This window comes from Caenorhabditis elegans, chromosome V (assembly GCF_000002985.6).
Source record: "Caenorhabditis elegans chromosome V".
Classification (NCBI taxonomy): domain Eukaryota; kingdom Metazoa; phylum Nematoda; class Chromadorea; order Rhabditida; family Rhabditidae; genus Caenorhabditis; species Caenorhabditis elegans.
In genome coordinates, this window is record NC_003283.11 from 6233350 (window position 1) to 6247566 (window position 14217).

Here is a 14217-nt window from a genome sequence, read left to right on the forward strand (position 1 = left end):
CATAAATACCGAGGGGTTTTGAAATGAAAAAAAAAAGAAACACTGGAACCAAATAACCAAGCTATTTAGGGAAGTGCAGACAAGAATATGAGATAAGTTGAACAAAAGGGGATTTGAAAAATTATGAAAAGCTACTTTTAAATTGTTAAATCGTTTGAATAGAATATGACAATATGGGCAATATGGGATTCAGTTTTTTAAACATTTTATAACTATTCTAAATACCATGAACATATTCGAAATATTTTCTAGCGTTAAAAAAATTAATTCTGAAATAATTACAAGCATCTGCTGGTACTTTTGTATTTATTGAAATTTTTTTCGTATTTTAGAAGTTTTTATTTTTCCAATACGAAAAAAATATACATTGCTTCTGCGAGTGACTTCCAAAAAACACGTTAACTATTCCTAGAGACTATATGCAATTTTAAAAAACTAAAACGAAAATCGGAAATTCTTGTAATTCTCAAAAACCACGATTGCTGAAATTGAAAACAATTTTCTCCGAAAATATTTCTGATATTTTTCTTTTTTCAATTTCCAGTTTTCTCTTCCTTCTCGCAATCATACAAAAATTCCATTTGGTGTAAATTTGCCACCGATACTTAATTAGAATCAGAATTAGAAATGGGAATCAAGAGAGGCTGATTTGATTCGATGATTCGATTAGAATTTGAACCGGAAAATCAGAAAATCAGAAAACCGTTAACAAATTTTAGTTCAAATTTCTCTCAGATTTCCATTCAAACTGCAAGACAAAAAAATACACAAAGAAAATGGATGAAAGGGAAATAGGACCCCATGGCTAGGGTGTGACCTCAGCCGACACTTACCCGGAGAGGGATACCATTCATTTGCATACAAAACAGAGAATAGAGCAGGTGGCGACCTTTTCCGTTTGTTTTTTCTCCTTGGGAAAATTGGTCACTGTGTGTGTGTGCATGCATATTTGTAAAAACAGTGAACTGGAATAGATGTGGAGGGAAGGAAAAAAGGGAAATGGGAAAGAGTTTGTTTATAAAAAAGATAAATAATCTAATTTCTATAAACAAAAAACCTAAACTGAATGAAATCAAATAAAAAAATCGGGGGTTCAAATAGGAAGTTGATTAGTTTTTTTCCCATTTCGTACAGTTTTGTAAAAACTGTTTAGAATTGAAATATTTATATTTCTTTATCATATTCCAACTATATATTAATGAACAATTTATTTAATTGCAAAGTTAAGAACCAGAATTTTCAAAAGGTGTTTGTCGTCAATCTTCCTGAAAATCTGTCTTCATTCATTAAAAGTTTTTTGAAAATTGCAAACTCATTACAAACTTGATTCCACAGTTACCAGTTTTTAAGAAACATTTTCGGCTATTTTTTCAACATGAGGAAGTTCTAAAAGTACAAACTGCTGCCCACAATCGGGTGTTAAAAATTACAAAAACAAGAAAATGGAGTCTTGTTTGCTAAAATTTACTTATGTATGCATTATTCTAAAATTATTGATCGCATAAGCAGGATCGATAATCTTAGAACGTGGTCCACCTTTACAATGTTTGGCCATTTCTCATTACCTCGTCTCTTTCTTTAATCGCATTTGTGAAATTTTGAAAGTTATACTATTTTTTCGGACATTACTAATACAACCATCTTTATATTTTCTGTCACTGCAATAGAGCGCGTTTGCAAACTTTTTTCTCGGGAGGAAAGAACCTTGCCAAATGTTTTTCTTCAATGTTTTTATAGATTGATTTGTTTGTACTGAAGTTTTAAGCTTTGAATTAATAATCTTTTGTCTTAAAAAATTGTCTTCTTATAAATTTATGTTAATTCAGGACCTAAATGTCAAAGATCTCATCGGTACTTATCGACCTCAGCGGAACTATCCATATTGAAGAGTTTGCTATCCCTGGAGCACAGACGGCTCTTGAACTTTTACGGCAACATGCGAAAGTGAAATTTGTTACCAATACTACCAAAGTAAGTGGATTTTGAAAAACTTTTAAAAAAGTGCAATAATAATGGAAACGTGACATATGAAATGTTGTGCCATAAAGTTTCTGTAAAGCTGCTCTCTTCAAAATGGACAACAAAAAAATTACAGTAATTTGTATGCTAATTAAAAAATATTTTCAGGAATCAAAACGGCTACTGCACCAACGTCTGATCAATTGCGGATTCAAGGTTGAAAAAGAAGAGATTTTTACGAGTCTTACTGCTGCTCGTGATCTTATCGTTAAGAATCAGTACCGTCCTTTTTTCATTGTAGATGACCGAGCAATGGAAGATTTTGAAGGTAAGTACAATTCATTTAACTGCTGCAAAATTGATATTACTAAATTTTTTATCTTTCTTATTCATATTACTCAGTAAAAAACACGACATTAAAATATCAGGTTGGACCGGAAGTCTTTATAACTGGGCTTGCTTTTCCACCGCTCGCCGCAGTTGCACTTTGGTATTCCCTCCTCACTAGTGAATAACAACCAGAGTAGGAAATTCATTGTAAGCAACACCTCATTCCCTCTGGCCTGAAGTTAGTTAATTATCGATGTATGTCCCTAGTGCGATCCACATCCGATATGGTTTGATGTACCTCTTTCTCTCTCATACCACGATGAAGGATTCGGAAAGTCTCCTCAAGAATGTTTATGATTCACATGTCCTCTACAATAATATTATACGCAATTGGTTCCAAAGCTTCGAGAAGGACGACTTTTCTCTCGAAGACTCTGAAACCCCATAAATTGGATTTGGACACGTTGCAGAAAGCCGTGGCAACGGATCCTTTCCAAGCCACCCGTGAGCTGTCAACCATACTTGGATCCCGTCAAACCAACATCGTACGGGGCTGGGAAGCTCTTGGAATAGAGAAACTTATGGGTCGATTCATACCTCACACCTTGACACAAGCGAACCTTGATTTTTTAGTGGGTGATTCCTTTTCCCTCCTCATTTCCCACGGGGCCGATCGATGGTTGGGCCGACTCATTACTGGTAACGATAAGTGGGTCCTCTACGATAACAACCACAACCGTGCCCAGTGGATTGGAGAAGGAGAGACCCCACAGGATCCCGCCAAACCCGACCTTCACCCCAAAAAAGGCATGCTCTCAGTGAGGTGGGGAGTGTATGGCTCCATTTACTGGGAACTGCTACCTGAGGGTAAATTAATTTGTGGGGACATCTACGTTATCTAACCATGAAACCTGAAGAAAGTCATCGACCGTTCACCCCTGAAGGACAAGCAACTCTATTTTCAGCAAAAAAACGCTAGTCCCCACCTCTCGAAACAAGTATAGTAGGAACAGACCAGCCATGGATGGATGGCTCCCCTTTACCCACCGTATTCTCCAGACCTCACCCCATCTGAATACTGACCGTTTTCAGATATGACCCGTGTCCACGAGCGGAGAATCTTCAATACCCATAAAAGTGCCAATGTGGCACTCAAGCATTATTTGGACTCGCGCCCGGAAGGGTTCTGTTCCAACCTAATATATAACGGTCCAACCTAATATTAATTTTCAGGAATATCAACTGACGATCCAAATGCAGTTGTTATCGGTCTGGCGCCTGAGAAGTTTAACGATACGACATTGACTCACGCGTTTAGGCTCATCAAAGAGAGTATGCCTTTTAAAAACAATTTCAGTTTAATACTTTATTCTTATTCTAGAAAAAGCTTCACTTATTGCCATCAACAAGGGTAGATATCACCAGACAAATGCGGGTCTCTGCCTGGGCCCCGGTACGTACGTTGCGGGATTGGAATACTCCGCTGGTGTTGAGGTATCCTTTTGAACCATTTTCACGTTAAATAATATAACTTTGACATCTATTTCAGGCAACAATTGTCGGAAAGCCAAACAAGCTGTTCTTTGAATCTGCTCTTCAATCTCTGAATGAAAACGTTGATTTTTCGTCAGCTGTTATGATTGGTGATGATGTGAACGATGATGCACTGGGTGCAATAAAAATAGGAATGAGAGCGATTCTTGTCAAAACTGGAAAGTTTAGAGATGGTGAGGTATTCCTTAAAATTAGCTAGATATAACTTGAAGTAGAAAATAATATTACAAGTTAATGCCATTTTTTCCTGAATTTTTAATTCAGAAACATTGAGCATTAATCGGAATTCAACACTAGTAAAATATCCATTCTTAATTTCAAATTTCCAGGAGACGAACTGAAAGTCAAAAACGTGGCCAATTCTTTTGTTGACGCCGTTAACATGATCATCGAAAATAAAGTAGAAAATGGCTAGAGATTCTTGTAATTATTTTTATTGTCGATTTAAGAGTGCTACAATAATACATATCCCCCACGTCGTTGTGTTTTGAACGTGTTTTCCTTTCAAATATTTGTCCCTTTTTTATGAAAATTTGTAATTTTGTTGATTGAAAATATTGGCGAGTGCAGTTTGAGTGTGTAAGGATAACTGGATAAACAAATTTAATTTTGTAAAGCAGATTAAATTTGCCGAAAAGAGCTGAAAAGCTCAGTTGCATAATCTCACGTATAAATATATATTTGAAGTGTAGCTCACGAAAAAGATTATATCCTAGATAAGATTTCAATACAACATTAAACTAAAAGTTTGTCTAGTCTACTTATAAATTTCGAGTTGCTAAATGTTCAGAAATCATATTTTGTGTGACAATTTTTAATGAGATTTAAAACTTAAAAATAAGACAATTTAATAGTATAATTGCAACTTTGATAAAGATTTGCATTAAAATTTGTAAAATTTGTACTCTCGGGTTTTTATTTTCTTTAAATATTAAAAATTTGGATAACTGTGTATAGAAAGTTAAGTGGTAGTTCCTAATTGCAATTTCTAGTGCATTTTTTGATTTCAGAGAATACATCTAAAGAAGGTTTGTTTTGAATGTTAATTTTATCATGGAAATATTAATTGAACTAAATACGCTCAAAAGTTCAATCATATTTTAAAGCAAAATATTTTAATCTTAATCCAATGCAACGTTAATCTACTATTCTTTGAGTACATTGTATGCTAATTCTGTTTCGTTGATCCCTTTTTTTCGAAACACTCGACGCCGTCTTTTAATTCGTTAAACTACCATCCTACTCTTTGACCTACCAGATGATCTCGCACGCCCCAAAGATGTCCCGTGTGCGAAAGCCCACCGTGATTGATAAAAAATCAGTTGAAGAAGGAGAGGATGGGTGCATGATGCACTCAACAAAAAAAGGCGGAAGAACAACTTGTTTCGTCCCCCACTTTTTATATTCTCATGTTTTTTCTCACATCTAGCTGGTGCGATTTGTGATTGGACCAAATGATTGGAGGCACAGGGGGAGAAAGATCGGATGATCGGCCACAGTTGAAAAGTTGAAAAAAAAACAAAAAATATGGTTTGCACGTCATCCGACCGGAGACTGAACAATTTCTAGTTTTGTGTCAGAAAACATATTTTGAAATTTTTTTTTCGAATTTCAAAAATAACAGACCTCATATTTTCAATTGATTTTTAATGGAGTTTCTTAAAAATTGGTTTGTATAGTTTGAACTATTTCATGTGATTTCAAAAAAATACATAATAGTTCTTATTCGAAACCTGTGATTTTCAAAAACTCAAGATCTGAAATTGTTTTAAAATTCAGTGCATTACTATTATATTTAAAAATTTCATATTGTTCTGATAGGAAATTTTCGAATTCGAGTCGAGCAAAAAGTTTACCGCAGAAGCGTATTTTGAACTTTACTGTAAGGCTTCTTCAAATTCTACTAGAAATATTTATTTTATCCTCTATTTCCAGCCTTAATCCCTCAGCAAAATTCGAAATAATCTAGAAGAATTTACAAGAAAAAAAGAAAAAAGTTTCATAATCCAATTTACATAAATTGTCCATTGAACACTTTTCAATTTAAAACCATGACCATCAAACAGTTGTCTTTTTCTGATTTTTAAAAGTTGTATGTACAAAGTATCGAGCGATAATGCATCGAACCATGGTTATAAAATGGTTGAGAGAAGCGAGATTGCCTTTCATTTTGATATATTGCAGTGAGCCTATATTTCTTCGTTTTTCTAGAAATTCGGCAGACTTTCTAGTTTTCAGGTACGTTTCTTTAGGTTTGGTTTAGCTTTTTCAATAATGCAAGTCATTTTATTATTTTTATTCAGCTATTGTTATTTTGAAAGGCAGCAAACGGACATCTTTCGTATTTTGTGCTCTTTTCTCACCATTTTGTGCATTATTAATTTGGTTTTTTTTCTCCGTTTTTTCTAGTTTTTTATTTCTTTTTCCCTTGTATTTCTTCATTCAAAAGGTGTGTTTCATTGATCACTTCTCTAAATTCTACGTGAATTTAACAAATCCGTACCCAATCTTGCACAGACGCTCAAATTTTCTCGTTTGATTAGCTGCCTCGCTTTATCGAATCGCCTCGTCGTCGTCTATCCGCCCGTCTGTCCCACCTATTAACATGATTTTTTGTACAATACCGTAAACCTCAATTTGTGCGCTTTTATCTCCTCTCAACCCCCACTTTCACAATTTTTCATGTTCAGTGAAAATGTATAGTGGTTGAGGTTGCAACGTCGTCACTACCAGCCACCACCACCACAGTTAGACGACGTAATAGCAGTGCAGTGAAAAGTGAGAGTATTCTCTTATTTTTGGGTGCTTTTGCGGTGCGTTTCGATTCATGATAATCATTGAATGAGTGTAGAAGAGACGACAGACATTGGGAAGCCTATCAATTGGTCTTTTACATCTCGTGGTGTGTTGGGTGTCGATGTAGATGGAAAGAAGAATAAGAAGACGACGAAAAGATTGAGAAAAGAAGCCTTTCAAAGTTCAAACACGCTCTGGCCTCTTCTCTTTTCATCGTCATGTATCATTTTGTAGAGGTTTTTTCATTGCAAAACGTGAAATTGAAATGATCAAAGGTCGCCGTAGCCAGGGCACATTTATAAAGGGATGCACTGGAATTATGATGCACCGCTATAAAGAAGAAGCCGCTATATCAGGCTACACTGTGCACATGAAGAGGTTGTAAAAATAATTTCTCATTGCGGGCTTCCAGCGTTATTTTGACAATGGAAGACTATTATTACCCTAATGGGGCAATGGATTTATGCAGGTCGGCCATTTCCATATTTAAGCAACATTTTTGGAAAACTCGATGAATGAAGCGTCAACCCTAAATGAAGTACATACATGAGCAATTCTAATTTGACTTTCAACTTTAAATTAACATTGGATTGTTAGCGGAGCTATTGTGAAATAGACATGACGACTAACTGAATCTTAAATCGGTTGAAAACTTTGCGTGAATTCAATCATACAAAAACTTTTCAAAAACTTTCAAACTCTCAGATCCCTTGGAAAAATTCAAACTCGAATAAACAATACAGTATATATGCAATTGCCGATGATGTCCAAAGTACGTACAATTTTTCAGTTGCGGGCGGTGCCTGTATATATTCGAGCGGGACGGCGCGCAAAAGCGTCACAATGTATAGGAGGGTGTTTATTTGATCAGATGTAAAAACCAGAGCGAAACTGGCTTACTGTAAATGTCCTACACCTCTTGAAAACGATGCGAAACGCTCGTGGAATGCACGTGGCGAATGAAGAGAAAAGATCAAAAAAGTACCCGTCCTCACTCAATTTACCATTTGCCTCCATTTTGACTGTCTCTGTTGACAGGAAACGTTGTTGGTTTCGAAAACTCAACGTTTTTTAAACTCATGTCGTAATATTTGTTCTCTGTCTATTTCGTTGTTCTAGTCATCAACACTTCAGTTAGTTATAGAGACACATCGTTAGTTTTTCAAAGATCGTGGTTTTTTGTGTTGTCGAGATTTTGAAAATATTGTCTAGACAGTGAAAAAAAAATATTTTGCAAACAGCAAAAATATCAACAAAAAAATAAATAAAGAAAGAAAGAGTTAGAGTGATAATAAAAATCTTAGTCATATTTTCCTAATAACAATGACTTATCACCAACACTCTGTCAGCGAATTTCAAAATAAAGTGACAGTTGATCATAAAAATATTATTTTAATCTGTAAAACTGTGGCGTGCAGCACTTTTTTTTAGAAAACTAAAAAAAACTGCCAACTTTTCGGAAAGAATCTGAAATATTCCGAAAAAAAAATTTTGTTAGAAAAGTGTAACGCTTGGGAAGTATTTGAGATTTTTTAAATACTTTTTTAAAATAAATTGTATTCAAAATTTAAAATTAAATCCAAAATTAATAAACTGCTATATTTAATTTCGTTGTCATTCCCAATTAATTATTTTGAAACAATTCCAAATACTCTCTATTCTCTTTATTAGGTCACTTTCCATCAAGATTTGAACACAAGCAACGTCTTCCGTGTTTCGTGTCATGTACTGATTTCATTTTCATTAAGGATTTTGATTTTTATTGCCGAATTCCTAATATAGTCTACATGAGAACATTTATTCACTTACTTTTAATTATTTCATTTTTGATAACTTTTGATTTCAAAATCACCTGTCAGCCGAAACACTGTTAAATAAGTATTTCCTAATACAAAACTGAGGATTTTTTATATTACTTTTAAAAAGGTTTTGTTATTGAAATGCCCTATTAATCTGGGGTCGACTGAATTTCAAATTCGCCAATGAATTTTTGAACAGGCAAATTCATGCATCATTTATTTTAAATGTAAGTCTTCAAAAGAGAGTTTTGATTTCTCAAATTTCTAAAGATTTCATCATTTTTAAAAACAGACAAAGTCATAAAATTTTGAATTTCAAAAAAATTGCTTATCCCATTTCCGATGATATCATTTTTTAGTCTGTAAAATACACCATCAATTGTCTGACTGAAATTATTTCCACTTCTGATTTGAATTTACCAATAGCTCAAAGTTGTGAGTAACCGCCAATTTTGAGCTGCTAAACCTTTACAAACTGCACGGGGAAAACAAGTACTTAGTCCAAAATGTGTATTCGGTTGGGGGGGGGGGAGCAAGGCACACCTAATCACAGGTGTTTTCGCAGACAGACATCAAGCAGAGCGGGCGAGGAAGGAGATACTGAAATTAATAGAAGACAAATTCTTCGAAAACATGTCTTGATTAGTGTCTGGGTAGAAAGTTACTATGATTTTTGAGCAAGAACTTCTAATCGGAAAATAACTGTATTCAGTTGCTTTCTGCTCTCTTGGTTGTTTTCTATTTTATTCCAAACTTCTACAATCATCCAGCTCATGATGTTCACTTCTCAGTGGTTTTGCTTTGAATTTTAAAATAGTCTAAAACTCGAGAATGTCGCAAAGAAAAACGAACAAGGTTCTGACCAACCATTTTGCTACGCCCACCATTCAGCGTTGGAGGAGCAATGGGTATAAAATGGTTTACAATTTTTATATTAAAAATTCAAACAAAGAGCTTTTCTAATAGTAAGATCATTGACGCAAATTGTATGTAGTTGGTAAGGTGATTCCACACACAATTTCAGAATCGTGGGAATGATTTTCGACTTTTCACTATCATCCCTAGATGTTCAAAAATCTCCCTAAATCGCAAACAATTATATCCAGCCATCAAAATATAATTAAAAACCCGACTTTGATCTGTTTTAGGTTGAAATAAAAATCAAGTTTATATCAGCAGACTGTATTTATTATCCAGCTGATGTCTTTATCATCCATGTCGTCTTCATTGTCTTTATTTCTTTTTCATTTTATATTTTCTAGTTTTCACAACATTCTGCACCCACACACATACACCCATATATTTATCTTATTTTCTTTGAGTCTACACATATTTCTTCTATCTTCTGTACAGTCATTAATTTTCCTCAAATCTGTAGTCTGATCTAGTGTTCTAGTTTTTCACTCTTTGTCGGGACATTCTTTCGACGCTTCTTAGAAACTGCCATCTTTCTTTGAATATGAAACAAAAAGGATAATTTTTTTTAAAAAGTATTATTTTTTCTACAATTTCCCAACATAAAAATTATTACAAAAAAGATTGTGTGTTTGGTCGGCTGTGGTCGACAGACGAAATGAAAGGTAGGAAACGAGGAAAATAATTTTTCGATAAGAGAAAGGGAAACTTTTGAAAGTGATTGGGAGGAGGGTGTTGTGTGTGAACCCGTGTGATCGACGGGGGGCTCGAAGCCTTATCTCCTGCGACAACGCACGTTTCGTTTCGACGATTCCGCAGCGGCTGATCATAAAAGTTTTATGTATAGAGATTGTTGGATAATATAGAGGTATCGAGAGAAAAAAAAAGAAATCAATCGGGTTTGCATGTACCCAAGTTGTACAGGCATCGCCACGATCTTTGAAATCTTTTTAATGATAAATCCTGTTTATCTGGCAGCGCTGAGATCTGAATTGATTTTTACACTGGGTAAGGAAATTTGGGTGCTACATATCAGCAGCAAATCAGCTTTTGAAAATGATTCAATGTTTTTTGAAGTACAATGATTGGAACTGGGAGATGGAAAAAAATTTAAAATTGTTTTAACAAATATTTGATAGTTTTTTGGTTTTTTTTTCAGAAAGAGAATTTCCCTGATCATTTGACTAACTTTTTACTCTCCGATTACTGTCTATAAGTAGTCAATTATTCCCATAATGAAATTCTTGTGGATCGATTAATAATTGAACAGCTACTTGCGCATTTCCCAACATAAATTTTCAATTTTTGAAATTCTTCATTATGAAGTACAATATATTTGTGCGATAGACAAGTATCTATCACATTTTGTTGTGCACTCTTTGTTTCTCTCATGAAATGCTGAACAAATACTAACCATGTGCACTAAATTTTATAATTATTATACATAAACCATTTTTGTCTCCACCCCCTGAAAATTCTAAATTTCTAACTATTCTTTGTAGTTGACAGTGTTTTCAAATATCAACGTCGTCCTTGTAACTTGTTTTTCATTTTCTTTTTCTTTGAAATTCGCAATTCTTACAACCAATTCTCACAACAAACAGTATTTTCTGATTTCCTGATTGTTTTCTGAGATTTTTGGTCGGCTTTCGGGAATACGGTAGCTCAGTTCGTTCGATCACTCCTTCTGACTAAATGTCAATAATTTGCTCTTATTTCCGCACAACATGTCTCAAATTAGTATTTTCAACCATGATCTTTTTTCTGTCTCTTTTCCAAACTCGGCATTTCATTTCGTTTTCTTCTCTTCTTTCAACACAATGATTTTTTGGACGCTGCCGGGTGCTCGTACACTTCTTTAGCCGACTTGTTTCTCTGCTCTTTATTGTGCTCCTACTTCCAATGATCTTTGCCCGTCTCTTTGTCTCGTTGTAGTCGGAAGGCAGCACCAAGTGCGTGGTGCTCCGAAAACAAACTCACCGAGCTTTAATTTGATTGGCAATTCCTTCTTCTCACATTCTGACCTGCATCAGCGTCTACTCACATTTCTTTGCGTTTTCTGTTTTCTAGTTTCAGCATCTCTCAATTTCTAAGAACCTCAAAAAAAAAGCGAAAACTTGTTTACCACTTGTTGCGAGACATGTACATATTTAGAAAATGAGCCGGTGGTTAGTCATTGCACCGGACGCGCGCAAAGTACGATGAATGTGACATGACGAAGCATGAGAAGAAGAAGGAACTGGAAAAATAAAAATAGGAGAAACTCTCGGAGCAGATGAAAAGAGAAAAGAGCAACGTGCGATTTGCAAAGAACACAAGCCTGGCTTTTCTATCCCAAAATATTCTATAGTGGGGTGCATTTGTTTCTCTTTGCACCCACGTCAAAAATGGAGTATACATTTTTTTAAATTATCTAAAGGACTCAAAATAATCTCAAAAATTTAGATTTTCTAGTCACACCGATTGAAAAATTATTAAGAAGTATATATGGCATTTCAAAATTAAACAATGCTAAATTCAACTGAAAATTTCCAATTTTGGTAATTTGTCGGATAAATTGGCAAAATAGGATATTTTAACTAAATTTTGACTTTTTCTTAACTTTCAGCTCCTAAATTTTTAGAAATTTTCAATCAGTCTCATTTGACTTCGCTTTTTCAGCCATTTCTAAGTTGGTAACAGCAATCAAAAAACGTGTTAGCTACTTCAACTTTTATTGTTAGGTCTTACACACAAACCATACACTTTTCTAGTTAATAACAAACTGATATTCTAAGAACTCAGAAGCAAACTATCTATATCGTATTTTCCTGTTTTTGATATAACCGTAATTATCGTGGGACATTCCGCCCACCGGAAGCAGACTGTCTAGCGACAACTGAATAAAAATATCAATGTTTCAAACATCTCTCACTTTCTGAAAATGAGTTTTCCAGACAGTTCTCTGATAGTAGCTACCAAAACACAACTCGGTTTCTCGTTATTCAAAATATGTCTGGGATTTTTTGGTATAAATTCAATCTAGATTTATAGCACAAAGAAATTCTGACTTGATGGCTTTTTGTGCTTGTTTTTCTTCTACCTTAAATCAAAAATGATGCTATTTCAAAAAAACAAAATATTAGTTCTCAGTATAAGCCCCTTAATTCTTTCATAAGTTCCGTAAACCTTTGTCATCATTCTTTGAACTTTCAAAACTCAAACATTCAGTCTGATTTTCGTTATGTAGAGATTATCAGATATAACTGCTACGTCAGGCCGTCAGATCTGGTTTCGAAATTGGAATGAATTTCCAAAATTTGGCTAATCCCAACGTGGCTTCAAGTGCTTCACTTGATCATCATTATTATTTAAAACTTTGTGAGATTTATGACACATCACGCACACTAACAAAAATATAAATATTAACTACGTAATGATCTAACAAAAGTAAACGACAGGTGATCTCGGAACTTTTTGTTGAATTTTGAATTTCATAAATAGTTATAAAAGGGTTTAATGAAAACTAGACGGGAAAGATCGTACAGAATCAGGTGCAGACAATATTTTACAAATCTGTACGATTAATTCGACCCTGGGAGTTCAGAAAATTTTCTATTAAAAATGGGAACAACTTTAAATGGACCTTTCGAAGATTAACTCGTGTGGCCTGATGTTTTCATTCATTGCTAATCAACAAGTGGGGAATTTCCCCGAATGTACCCAAACTGTGTGTATTAGTGAATGAGATAACCTTGGCGATCGCCTCCGTATTCTTTTGCATCACTCCACCGTATCAACCACCTTCTTCTCCACATCTTTATCTTTGCAATCACACTCACAATCACTGTTGTGTCCCATTCATTTTCAACCACTAATCGAATCTATCAACATTTTGGACACATTTGTCCCATCGGAAGACGACGACGAATCAATGAGAATCAATAGACCGATGACTTCTATCAATTCTTCTTTCCAACCATTTTGCCTGTCTGCGTCTTGTCATCATTGTATGTGTGTCTCCAGTACACAACGCACCCGATCTGCACCGCCCGCCGCCTCGTTTTCTCTTGCGTCTCGTGTTCTTTTCATCTTCCGACACTGTCTCTACGTCCATCCATCTCGTCTCGACTCCGCCTCGCCCTCAGTTTGCCTCCCTCTTCTCTTTTTCCTCTTGGACCCCCAATGTGCGTATGTCATCTATGTGACTATTGCAATTCACAAAAAGTTTTTTTTTCAATATTTTCAAATTTCAACTTCATCTCTAGTTTCAGCTCTTGTCCTGGTATTCCTACCATTCTTTATAGTTCAGATAGGGGTACTGTGAACTTTGAACACCAGTTTCTAAGAGATGCCTGTATGTAGCTTGCTCTTCAATAAATACCGTATACGTGTACGTTAGACATGTTGACTTATAAGCATCTCAATGTTTTAAAAGACTGTGTCCTCATGTTATTGGCTGGATATGTTAAAGCTATACTATATTCTGTGTAGTATGTGTACTTTTGTAAATCTAATAAAGAAAGTTGTAGATTTACATCAATAACCTATCAAGGTATTTTCCAAGAGAACCCAATTTTTTCTATTTAGTCTCAAATCCATATTTTTATTTCCCTGTATGTTCAGCTCAATTTCCATCGCCTTCCATCGATTCTTATCATTCGTACAGTCTTTTCATCTTTACCCTCTCTTTTCCATTCCCCTTGTTCCATTTTTCGCCGTCTGTAAGGTAAAAACTTAGTGGAAAGGTGGGCGGAGCGTGTACCGCCCATTTGCGTTTCTACCTCTTCTTTGAAGGCTGCACGTACTCGGTGCAAAAGGTTCAGTTAAGGCAAGAAGAGTGTGAAAAGATTAAGAATGTATGTTCATCTAATACTCATTGATT

At 34.9% G+C, this 14217-nt stretch overlaps 1 protein-coding gene, 4 non-coding genes and 1 pseudogene across 6 annotated transcripts; 5 read left to right on the plus strand and 1 right to left on the minus strand.

The window, feature by feature from the left end:
* Window positions 1–1826: 1826 nt before the first annotated feature.
* Window positions 1827–4385, plus strand: K08B12.3 (Haloacid dehalogenase-like hydrolase domain-containing protein 2). Its single transcript, NM_072196.3, has 6 exons — window positions 1827–1971; window positions 2128–2287; window positions 3523–3621; window positions 3671–3783; window positions 3839–4016; window positions 4173–4385. Exons 1-6 carry the CDS (start codon window positions 1834–1836, stop codon window positions 4256–4258), a joined length of 774 nt encoding a protein of 257 aa, NP_504597.1. The 5' UTR covers window positions 1827–1833; the 3' UTR covers window positions 4259–4385.
* On the plus strand, window positions 2564–3505 carry K08B12.4 (annotated as a pseudogene). The gene has a single exon. A coding segment is annotated over exon 1 (942 nt).
* A 2077-nt stretch (window positions 4386–6462) lies between the features above and the next one.
* Window positions 6463–6668, plus strand: K08B12.11. Its single transcript, NR_068857.1, has one exon. It is a non-coding gene; the product is annotated as an Unclassified non-coding RNA K08B12.11 (non-coding RNA).
* A 4789-nt stretch (window positions 6669–11457) lies between these two features.
* K08B12.9 lies at window positions 11458–11668 on the plus strand. Its single transcript, NR_068858.1, has one exon. It is a non-coding gene; the product is annotated as an Unclassified non-coding RNA K08B12.9 (non-coding RNA).
* Window positions 11669–13232: 1564 nt separating this feature from the next.
* Window positions 13233–13563, minus strand: K08B12.8. The gene has a single exon (NR_068859.1). It is a non-coding gene; the product is annotated as an Unclassified non-coding RNA K08B12.8 (non-coding RNA).
* Window positions 13350–13563, plus strand: K08B12.6. The gene has a single exon (NR_068860.1). It is a non-coding gene; the product is annotated as an Unclassified non-coding RNA K08B12.6 (non-coding RNA).
* Window positions 13564–14217: the final 654 nt, after the last annotated feature.